This window comes from Staurois parvus, unplaced genomic scaffold (assembly GCF_062004578.1).
Source record: "Staurois parvus isolate SC_StPar_1 unplaced genomic scaffold, SC_StPar_1.0 ptg000277l, whole genome shotgun sequence".
In the NCBI taxonomy this organism is placed as follows: Eukaryota; Metazoa; Chordata; class Amphibia; order Anura; family Ranidae; genus Staurois; species Staurois parvus.
The window spans coordinates 901,265-913,419 of record NW_028318073.1 but is presented as its reverse complement, the minus strand read 5'-3'; the positions used below and the strand labels follow the sequence as shown (position 1 = coordinate 913,419).

At 40.3% G+C, this 12,155-nt stretch overlaps 1 protein-coding gene across 4 annotated transcripts in view; it reads left to right on the top strand.

Annotated features, from left to right (window-relative positions):
• The window catches only part of EDARADD (EDAR associated via death domain), a 155,322-nt gene that overhangs the window by 23,773 nt on the left and 119,394 nt on the right, over nt 1–12,155 (top strand). For 2 of the 4 annotated variants that reach the window (XM_089681764.1, XM_089681765.1), the window contains exon 2: nt 8,121–8,187. The exons of the other annotated variants lie outside the window; for them this stretch is intronic. In XM_089681764.1, the coding sequence (XP_089537890.1) occupies nt 8,172–8,187 (16 nt within the window). In that variant the 5' untranslated portion in view covers nt 8,121–8,171. The remainder of the gene's footprint in view (nt 1–8,120; nt 8,188–12,155) is intronic. 4 annotated transcript variants of the gene reach the window in all.

The window sequence follows — 12,155 nt, the reverse complement described above, 5'->3', positions numbered from 1 at the left end:
AGAATGTGTAGTGTTCCCAATGCATTTGTGTGTATGGAAATAAAAGCTATTAGAAGGATTTTGAGCTTTATTCACTTTTTTCAACACACTGCTATTATTTTGAACACAACTGTGTATGTGTATATGTATATATATATATATATATATATATATATATATACATACAGTCAGGTCCATAAATATTAAGACAACACAATTCTAACATTCTTGGCTCTATACACCACCACAATGGATTTGAAATGAAACGAACTGCTTTAACTGCAGACTGTCAGCTTTAATTTGAGGGTATATACATCCAAATCAGGTGAACGGTGTAGGAATTACAGCAGTTTGCATATGTGCCTCCCACGTGTTAAGGGACTAAAAGTAATGGGACAATTGGCTTCTCAGCTGTTTTATGGCCAGGTGTGTGTTATTCCCTCATTATCCCAATTACAATGAGCAGATAAAAGGTCCAGAATTCATTTCAAGTGTGCTATTTGCATTTGGAATCTGTTGCTGTCAACTCTCAAGATGAGATCCAAAGAGCTGTCACTATCAGTGAAGCAAGCCATCATTAGGCTGAAAAAACAAAACAAACCCATCAGAGAGATAGCAAAAATATTAGGCGTGGCCAAAACAACTATTTGGAACATTCTTAAAAAGAAGGAACGCACCGGTGAGCTCAGCAACACCAAAAGACCCAGAAGACCACGGAAAACAACTGTGGTGGATGACCGAAGAATTCTTTCCCTGGTGAAGAAAACACCCTTCATAACAGTTGGCCAGATCAAGAACACTCTCCAGGATGTAGGTGTATGTGTGCCAAAGTCAACAATCAAGAGAAGACTTCACCAGAGTGAATACAGAGGGTTCACCACAAGATGTAAACCATTGGTGAGCCTCAAAAACAGGAAGGCCAGATTAGAGTTTGCCAAACGACATCTAAAAAAGCCTTCACAGTTCTGGAACAACATCCTATGGACAGATGAGACCAAGATCAACTTGTACCAGAGTGCTGGGAAGAGAAGAGTATGGAGAAGGAAAGTAACTGCTCATGATCCTAAGCATACCACCTCATCAGTGAAGCATGGTGATGGTAGTGTCATGGCGTGGGCATGTATGGCTGCTAATGGAGCTGGTTCTCTTGTATTTATTGATGATGTGACTGCTGACAAAAGCAGCAGGATGAATTCTGAAGTGTTTCGGGCAATATTATCTGCTCATATTCAGCCAATTGCTTCAGAACTCATTGGACGCCGCTTCACAGTGCAGATGGACAATGACCCAAAGCATACTGCAACAGCAACCAAAGAGTTTTTTAAGGGAAAGAAGTGGAATGTTATGCAATGGCCAAGTCAATCACCTGACCTGAATCTGATTGAGCATGCATTTCACTTGCTGAAGACAAAACTGAAGGGAAAATGCCCCAAGAACAAGCAGGAACTGAAGACAGTTGCAGTAGAGGCCTGGCAGAGCATCACCAGGGATGAAACCCAGCGTCTGGTGATGTCTATGCATTCCAGACTTCATGCTGTAATTGACTGCAAAGGATTTGCAACCAAGTATTAAAAAGTGAAAGTTTGATTTATGATTATTTTTCTGTCCCATTACTTTTGGTCTCTTAACAAGTGGGAGGCACATATGCAAACTGTTGTAATTCCTACACCGTTCACCTGATTTGGATGTAAATGCCCTCAAATTAAAGCTGACAGTCTGCAGTTAAAGCACATCTTGTTTGTTTCATTCAAATCCATTGTGGTGGTGTATAGAGCCAAAAATGTTAGAATTGTGTTGATGCCCCAATATTTATGGACCTGACTGTATGTATGTATGTGTGTATATATATATATATATATATGTATATATATGTGTGTGTACATATATATATATTTTTTTTGTTAATTTTTTTTTCTCCAAAGCGGAATGTAAAGAAGGAGACCATTGTCTTTAAAGGTAGAAAAAAAAAAGGCTGGAATTCCGCTTTAAGTTGTGGAACCCAGGGGCTTTGGTGTGCCCGTGCAGTGCTCCCACTAGAAAGTCCAAGCAGTATATAGAACTTGAAATGTAACACCTGGGAAACCCCAAAGCCTTTTTTTCCCTGCCCCCTTCTCTCCTTTCTCACTCTTATCCTTTATCCACTCCTTTTTCCATTTTCCTCATCTGCATCTGTTTTTTTTATACCTACTGGTCCATTCCTGATCTCAAAATTTTGGACCACACACACATGTGCGTATTACAGTGGGGATCGAAAGTTTGGGCACCCCAGCTAAAAATTTGTATTAATGTGCATAAAGAAGCCAAGGAAAGATGGAAAAATCTCCAAAAGGCATCAAATTACAGATTAGACATTCTTATAATATGTCAACAAAAGTTAGATTTTATTTCCATCATTTACACTTTCAAAATAACAGAAAACAAAAAAATGGCATCTGCAAAAGTTTGGCCACCCTGCAGAATTTATAGCATGCACTGCCCCCTTTGCCAAGCTGAGTCCTGCCAGTGTCATGGATTGTTCTCAATCATCGTCTGGGAAGACCAGGTGATGTCAATCTCAAAGGTTTTAAATGCCCAGACTCATCTGACCTTGCCCCAACAATCAGCACCATGGGTTCTTCTAAGCAGTTGTCTAGAAAACTGAAACTGAAAATAGTTGACGCTCACAAAGCTGGAGAAGGCTATAAGAAGATAGCAAAGCATTTTCAGATGTCAATATCCTCTGTTCGGAACGTAATTAAGAAATGGCAGTCATCAGGAACAGTGGAAGTTAAAGCAAGATCTGGAAGACCAAGAAAAATATCAGACAGAACAGCTCGCAGGATTGTGAGAAAAGCAATTCAAAACCCACGTTTGACTGCACGATCCCTCCAGAAAGATCTGGCAGACACTGGAGTTGTGGTACACTATTCCACTGTAAAGAGATACTTGTACAAATATGGTCTTCATGGAAGAGTCATCAGAAGAAAACCTCTTCTACATCCTCACCACAAAAATCATCGTTTGAACTTTGCAAATGAACATATAGACAAGCATGATGCATTTTGGAAACAAGTTCTGTGGACTGATGAGGTTAAAATTGAACTTTTTGGCCGGAATGAGCAAAGGTACGTTAGGAGAAGAAGGGGCACAGAATTGAATGAAAAGAACCTCTGTCCAACTGTTAAGCATGGGGTTGGATCAATCATGCTTTGGGGTTGTGTTGCAGCCAGTGGCACAGGGAACATCTCACGAGTAGAAGGAAAAATGGATTCAATAAAATTTCAGCAAATTTTGGATGGTAACTTGATGCCATCTGTGAAAAAGCTGAAGTTAAAGAGAGGATGGCTTCTACAAATGGATAATGATCCTAAACACACCTCGAAATCCACGGGGGATTACATCAAGAGGCGTAAACTGAAGGTTTTGCCATGGCCTTCACAATCTCCTGACCTCAACATAATTGAAAATCTATGGATAGACCTTAAAAGAGCAGAGCGTGACAGACAGCCCAGAAATCTCAAAGAACTGGAAGACTTTTGTAAGGAAGAATGGGCAAAGATACCTCAAACAAGAATTGAAAGACTCTTGGCTGGCTACAAAAAGCGTTTACAAGCTGTGATACTTGCCAAAGGGGGCAGTACAAGATATTAACTCTGCAGGGTGCCCAAACTTTTTCAGACGCCATTTTTTTGTTTTCTGTTATTTTGAAAGTGTAAATGATGGAAATAAAATCTAACTTTTGTTGACATATTGTAAGAATGTTTAATCTGTAATTTGATGCCTTTTGGAGATTTTTCCATCTTTCCTTGGCTTCTTTATGCACATTAATACAAATTTTTAGCTGGGGTGCCCAAACTTTCGATCCCCACTGTATATGTATATGTGACTTGAAATAGTTACTCGACTGGTCTGGTCTGGAACTTAATTTCCTGATACCTCCATTTTTGGTTTACATGAAGTATGGCTTAAGGTCCCTTTCAGATTTGCATTCCATCTGTCCATTTTTCATCCATCCATTGATGGATGAAAAAAGGGACAGCAATGCAATCCTATGGGCAAATGGATGTACAGTAAATGGATGATCCTGGTGCACCTGCCCAATTATGGCATCATTGAACAAATATGGTCATGTTTATGTATAGTCAATGATGTCAGTTTATGTAGTTTAGTTTATTTCAGAGGCAGGAAAAAACAGAATGTCAGTTGGTGGGAGGTAAGCAATAATGGTTTGGTGTCAACGGGTGGTGTTTTTTTTTCTCCATGCGGGTTGGTGGCCCTTGTTCATCATGATTGACAATGCATGTACACCGGGGGACATATATTTATTTATTTTAATGTTTTTATTTACTACTGACTGTTTTTTTGGCGAATGAGTTTGGATATTCCAGGCTAGAGTTGTGGGGAAGAGACCCCTATCCTCAACATCATATAACCCCCCCCATGTTGAGGGTATGTGGCTTAGAATGGTTAGGGGGGCACATGCTCATCCCCCCTTTTCCTGGCCTGCCAGGCTGCATGCTTAGATAAGGGCCTGGCATGGTATTGGGGGGAGGAGGGGACCTGCACATCTTTCTTTTTTTTTTGTTTTTATTATTATTATTTTTTAATGCTGGCTGTTTTGCTTACATTCAGCGGGGAATCCACAGCTGACAGCAGGGATTAGTCATAGTTGTTAGAGAAGCTGATGGGTGGATGTAAACGGATGTAAACTGATGAAAACTGAACTGAAAAAGGATGTAAAAACTGTTATAAGCTGAATCCATATTTTCTATGCATAAACATGACTGAATGGATGATGCCCGTGTGAAAAGGGCCTTAGTAAATCAGACCTGGTGAAGCAACTAACTTGGTTTTGATTTTTCTAAATGATTTTCTGATTTCTTACTACTGCTTGTAGTTCACAGTTAAAATGTTTATAGAATATCTGTAACCTTTCTGAAATTAAGTAAAAACTTATTGAACGTGAAAGTGTTACATTTTTTAAGACAAGTTTATCAGCTAAGCACATGTCACTGGAGATAACAGACTGTGAACTTTGCAGTGTTACACAAACATGATTTAGGGCCATGTCACACTGCTACACTGTGTACCAGTAGCATCACAGCATGGGTGTACCCGTGGTTTTCATGCATGTTACCCATGGTTTCCAATAGACATTTTATTATGTCTCTTGTTTTCTGCAAGCGCAAGAAATATGCAACATGCAGGGCTTTTGGTGCGCTTTCAAAAAAACACACCCAAAAAATGCAGGATATAATAGAAAGTCAACCACGAGAAACCTGCATGAAAACCATTAGGTACACCCATGTTGCCCCTGCACTGCGGCCAGACCGCAGAACAGCACTGTGAAACAGCCCTTAGCCTTAAAGTGACACTATACTCTGGTTTTGCAAAAAATCTATTCAAGTATGTATTCTTAATGCAAAAAAGTGCCTTCTATTGCTGCCAGCCTCTTCCAAATGTCCAAAATCCATTTTTTCTGCTGTTATCCGACTTTGTGTCTTAACACAAAGTTAAGACACAAAGTCGGATACCTTAGTATGGTGGCGTCGATCTCCATGGTCCCACTTTATATATAGGAACCAAGCCACCCTTCCTTGCTCCTGAGATAGACTAGGGCTATGGGCTATGAATGGATTGATTGACTATGGATTTGTGCTGTGCATAGAGTAGTGCATATTACCACAACGTATGTCTACTGCTCGTTCCAAACAAATGGAAGTGAGATTGAAAAGAAGAGGTTAGGGAGCTCACAGAGGATGTTACTAGTAGGTGTAAAAACATAGTAAAATTCAGTTTCATGAAAAATAGAAATCAGACAATTAAGTAGTGGATGTGTATGGATTATGTTTAGAGAATAAGAGTATCATTTAGTGTTTCTGAAAACTGGGTAATAATGCCACCTTCCGGATGTTGGACCACTGGCAGTCAAAACATGATAAGTCAGACAACTTCTGCTTGCGATCGCCTAGGCAATCGCAGCGGAAGTGGGAGTGGGTACCTGTCAAAATCGTGTGCCAATCCTTTACAGGGAGAGGGGGATGAGGCTTTAAAGCTGAACTTCCCCTTTTGGGTGGAGCTCTGCTTTAAGAAGACATGTGGCCACTCCATGAAATTGGAGGAGACGTGGTTTACCCTTAAACTGTGTAGGGTTTTCTTTACTGTTAGAGCAGTAGAGGTGTGGAATTCCCTTCCACAATCAGTGGTGTCAGCGGAAAGTGTTGATAGTTTAAAAAAAAAACTCTTAGATGAACATCTTAGTGAATGCAAAATACAGAGATATGGGAAATGATATTGACATAAACACACACATACACACACCCACACAGGTTGAACTGGATAAACTGGTGTCTTTATTCAACCTCACCAAGTACTATGTAAAGTTTTGCCTTAATACACTTTAACCCACATTGGTCACTAAAGTGATACTAAACCCAGACCCTGCATTCACTATATCTGGTCTCCCACAGTACACAACATGGAAATGCAATTATCTTAGTAAATATAAACTGCTAAATACCTTTTCTCATCAGCAGTATATATCAGTCTTGTGACGTCAGCAGAACACTGATTAAAGCTTGTAGGAGTTTTCTTTCTTCTCTAGGAGGATGTGAAAGTCCTGTCCTGTCTGGACAGTGCTGATTGGCCCTGTGCTGATCACATGCACTCTCCCAAGAAAAAACCCCCAAAAAACCTCTCTAGCAGTACACACCAAACTGAGCACAAGCATGTGACCGCGGATTCAGTCTGTATCAGGTGGTCATTTCAACAAGAGGAGGGGCAGAGAAGAAAGGATCAAACAGCCTTTTTACACAATGCAGAGGATTAACCCCTTAGGTTCCACAGTGAGTATAACAATCATGCTTTATTGCATATACAGACTGATTTTACTGTTGTGGGTTCAGTAACACTTTAAGGCCTTTGCCTTATATCACTGAATATTCTTCGTGTGCCAGCACCCTCTAATGTAATATATAATTGTACCCAAACAATACAAAGTATTAAAAAAGAGTACCTTATGACATTGGCATACCTCAAGTGGTAGCACACCTAGGTATTTTGACATGGCATACTACATGTGTTGCTATCAAACCCTTTTCTTTTGGGTATTTGATTAAATCTATGATTAATACCAAAATAACTAGCGTATACAGGAGGAGGTGGTAATAAAATAATCTGCCCTGGGTGTCAAAAATAATAGGTATGCCGCAAGGATATCTATTACTGTTCATAAACTCTCAACAGCTGTCCAGTGCAAACCTTATTTTTAATTATTCTTAACTGTACAAATCTACAGGTGCAGACCTTCACATTCTGCACCTAGGCCATTAGGCATTCTATATTATAATGCTGTAAGGCATATTCATATTTACAGTTAATAACTTTTTTAAAGGATTCTGATGGAGGAAACTTGTACTTGACTCCCTAGTGGATGTCCATTGGGATGGAGTTGGCTGTGGATATTCAAATGTACCTCTGGATTAGAGGTGACCATTTATCATGCTATTCACAGACTTCTACATACAGCAGACATTTATTGGCAAAACCTAATGAGATACACGGGACTGGCATACTATTTGGCCTACATAAAGCTGGGCCCTGCTTGGGAGACCCAATATTCCGTAAGGTGCCTGCCATGCCAGGCCACTTATCAACATTCATACACGTTTTGCTTGATCGAATTATCTTTATAATTCAGATATAGCTCTATTGCTTATATGTAGTCTTTCTGGAATTTCTGTTTTGAGTGATATAAGGGCAGATTTAAACATGGACAGAGTGGTTGCTGCACTAGCTTTCTATGTTTGCCCACTTATAATAGGTTTGACAAATATTGACACCAGCTCTTTGAACTGTAAAGTGCTTAACCACACTATAAATTGCAAATATTATATTGACATATGCATTTTAAACATTAAGGCACCTTATTATGCTACAGACTACTAATTCTACTTCAGCAATGAAGGATTATTGGAATGGGTACTTTGTATTATTGGATACCCAACTATTATACAAACTGTACATCTTTTGTCGGTAATGAAATACTTTGATCAGTGCATACATAATATATGTAAGTGATATTCCATCCACATTTTTTTTTAGTCAGTACATACATATGTACCATTATCTACAGTAACTGTAAATATTCATATCCATTTTAGCTTAAAGTGGAACTTTAGTCAGAAAATGATGTCCTGATTGATCAGTCCAGGATGGCCCCTTTTGCAGGTACAGCTATGTTACATTGAAAAACATTGAAAATAAGTGTTTAAAATCCAGTAATGCTCACCCTGATCTGCACATGATGCTCATGCTCATTAGCTTTCTATTCATGGCATTGTGCCTAACATAGAGCCACTAGAGGCTGATCAGCTGACAGCTTTAAGATTGACTGTTTCTGACAGGTGGGTATAAGGTTTAGTTAGTCTCACATAAGTGCTGACTTGATGGCTACGTGATTATCACTCTTGTCTTGCAGCTTTTGGTCCTAGGTCTATGGATGCTATGTGCATGGAGTTTGTATATTCAACCTAAATTCATATATTTGTGTCTTACCTGGATGTAATAAACCATAGAACCAACCGAATGCAGAAGAATTTCAGCAGCGGAAAGTTTTGGCCAAAAAATGTGTATTCTGGCCAATGTAGAGCTTTACAACACACAGCCACTCACTTACTTTTGTTTTTTTTTAAGGGTTTTTAGCCCACTTTTATTTAAACGAAAGTTCCATAACATGTTTCCCACATAGGGGTATCCACTATCAAAGTAAATTAAACCAATATTCAGCCTCCTGGCTTGTACACAGATTTCTGCCGCTCTGGCCTTCCACTTTAGGCTCACAGCTGTCTCCTACAGACTCCTTCCATTTATGGCTGTTTGCACACAGCTAGCAGCCCCTTGCTGCTCTGGCTTCCACCTCTCCTAGGTGGTGCCCTCCTGACTCCTGGGCAATGACCTCCTGTCTGCTGGGGTGGAGCCCAGAACCCTGGTTAGGCCTCTACAAAAAGGCCTGCACACACCTGTGCAATCAGTGTGCTGGCTGTTTTCAAAACATGGTCCCAGGATTGGAGATTTCAAATCACTTAGAAATCTCCAGGCCACAGCAGAAGAGTTTAGGGGCAGCTAAACATCCCTCTTCTGAATGCAGAAGAATTTCAGCAGTGGAAAGTTTTGGCCAAAAAATGTGTATTCTGGCCAATGAAATGAATAAATGTCCAAGTGTTAAATGCGGGCTAACACGGTAACACGTTTACACATGTTTTTGCCACGTTTAACATTTTTCTGCTGCTAGTAGAGTTAACGTCTAAAGACAGTTTTAGGGCGCATGTAGCTCAAAACAGAAGGTGTGTTACTGGCCGGCTCACCAGGTGAAAACAAAGGGAAAAAAAACTTAAAAAAACAAAAATAATGCAGCCTCCACAACTAATGATTGGTAATCTTCAATATATTACATTTTGTTTTAGGTTTAATACCGCTTAAGGAGTCACTCCTTCACTTGCTGGATCAAACAGCTTTCTTGCTGCTCCCTCTCTGTAGAGCAGCTTTTTTCAACCTTTTTAACATGGAGGAATCCTTGAAATACATTTCTGGTCGCAGGCAACCACTATAGCATGATGGTCACTTGATAGGATGCGCGTTACATTTATGGTTATTACGAAAAATGTCCCCCATACAGATAGCCAACAATATCATTAGTGTCAGTGGTTACTTATCTGAGGATTAGAAATTACTTATTGCTCAGTGATATCCTAACAAGCTCAGGAGGAACCTTGAGGTTCCATGGAACCCTAGTGGAGAAGCACTGCTCTAGAGAGTGACAATCTACAGCCTTCTGGTTTAGAGAGGGAGCAATTCCATTATGGGAAGGGTTTCCCTTCCTGGGTGATTCTGCCACCAACAAGGCCCTAAAGATCAAATAAACTGTGGACTCCCTGCCATGATGATTGGTAACCAGAGACCATGGAACACATTTTAATATACATACAGTCAGGTCCATAAATATTGGGACATCGACACAATTCTAACATTTTTGGCTCTATACACCACCACAATGGATTTGAAATGAAACGAACAAGATGTGCTTTAACTGCAGACTGTCAGCTTTAATTTGAGGGTATTTACATCCAAATCAGGTGAACGGTGTAGGAATTACAACAGTTTGCATATGTGCCTCCCACTTGTTAAGGGACCAAAAGTAATGGGACAATTGGCTTCTCAGCTGTTCCATGGCCAGGTGTGTGTATTCCCTCATTATCCCAATTACAATGACCAGATAAAAGGTCCAGAGTTCATTTCAAGTGTGCTATTTGCATTTGGAATCTGTTGCTGTCAACTCTCAAAATGAGATCCAAAGAGCTGTCACTATTAGTGAAGCAAGCCATCATTAGGCTGAAAAAAACAAAACAAACCCATCAGAGAGATAGCAAAAACATTAGGCGTGGCCAAAACAACTATTTGGAACATTCTTAAAAAGAAGGAACGCACCGGTGAGCTCAGCAACACCAAAAGACCCGGAGGACCACGGAAAACAACTGTGGTGGATGACCGAAGAATTCTTTCCCTGGTGAAGAAAACACCCTTCACAACAGTTGGCCAGATCAAGAACACTCTCCAGGAGGTAGGTATATGTGTGTCAAAGTCAACAATCAAGAGAAGACTTCACCAGAGTGAATACAGAGGGTTCACCACAAGATGTAAACCATTGGTGAGCCTCAAAAACAGGAAGGCCAGATTAGAGTTTGCCAAATGACATCTAAAAAAGCCTTCACAGTTCTGGAACAACATCCTATGGACAGATGAGACCAACATCAACTTGTACCAGAGTGATGGGAAGAGAAGAGTATGGAGAAGGAAAGGAACTGCTCATGATCCTAAGCATACCACCTCATCAGTGAAGCATGGTGGTGGTAGTGTCATGGCGTGGGCATGTATGGCTGCCAATGGAACTGCTTCTCTTGTATTTATTGATGATGTGACTGCTGACAAAAGCAGCAGGATGAATTCTGAAGTGTTTCGGGCAATATTATCTGCTCATATTCAGCCAAATGCTTTACAACTCATTGGACGCCGCTTCACAGTGCAGATGGACAATGACCCAAAGCATACTGCAAAAGCAACCAATGAGTTTTTTAAGGGAAAGAAGTGGAATGTTATGCAATGGCCAAGTCAATTACCTGACCTGAATCCGATTGAGCATGCATTTCACTTGCTGAATACAAAACTGAAGGGAAAATGCCCCAAGAACAAGCAGGAACTGAAGACAGTTGCAGTAGAGGCCTGGCAGAGCATCACCAGGGATGAAACCCAGTGTCTGGTGATGTCTATGCGTTCCAGACTTCAGGCTGAAATTGACTGCAAAGGATTTGCAACCAAGTATTAAAAAGTGAAAGTTTGATTTATGATTATTATTCTGTCCCATTACTTTTGGTCCCTTAACAAGTGGGAGGCACATATGCAAACTGTTGTAATTCCTACACCGTTCACCTGATTTGGATGTAAATACCCTCAAATTAAAGCTAACAGTCTGCAGTTAAAGCACATCTTGTTTGTTTCATTTCAAATCCATTGTGGTGGTGTATAGAGCCAAAAATGTTAGAATTGTGTCGATGTCCCAATATTTATGGACCTGACTGTATATAGAGCTTGAGTACATATAGCATGTTGTACTTTATTTTGTAAATGAAGCTGCTGTGTTCACTTTCCAGCCACTGCATGGATAACATTGTGTGTTCTGTAAAAAACCCTTTTTATTAAAATCAAAATATACATTTTATTTAAGAAGGTAATATAAGTAATGAAAGGATAAGTTCACCTTTTGCAACATGTTACTTCGATATTCAGGGTGTAACATGTTACAATCAGACCACTCCCTGCAAACCCCACCTGATCCCCGCTGTGACAGCTAGCAGGGGACCTTCCTTACCATGTTAGCTGTCACAATTTAAAAAAAACCTGGCCGTGCAGGGCTTCCCCTGCCTGGCCATGTCTGTCATTCACATGTTCCGTGAGTGAGAACACTACATGTTCCGACAACCTTTGTGGCCGTCGGCTTGTAGTGGTCAATGAACTACCACGGCGTTGTGAATTGCCGTGGTAGTTCATTGAGTCTTCCTATCAGTAAGTATCTGCCTGCCCTTATGGGATGTACAAGCAAGCTAACAGAGTGACAGGTAAGAGGGAGACCTGCATGGCACCAG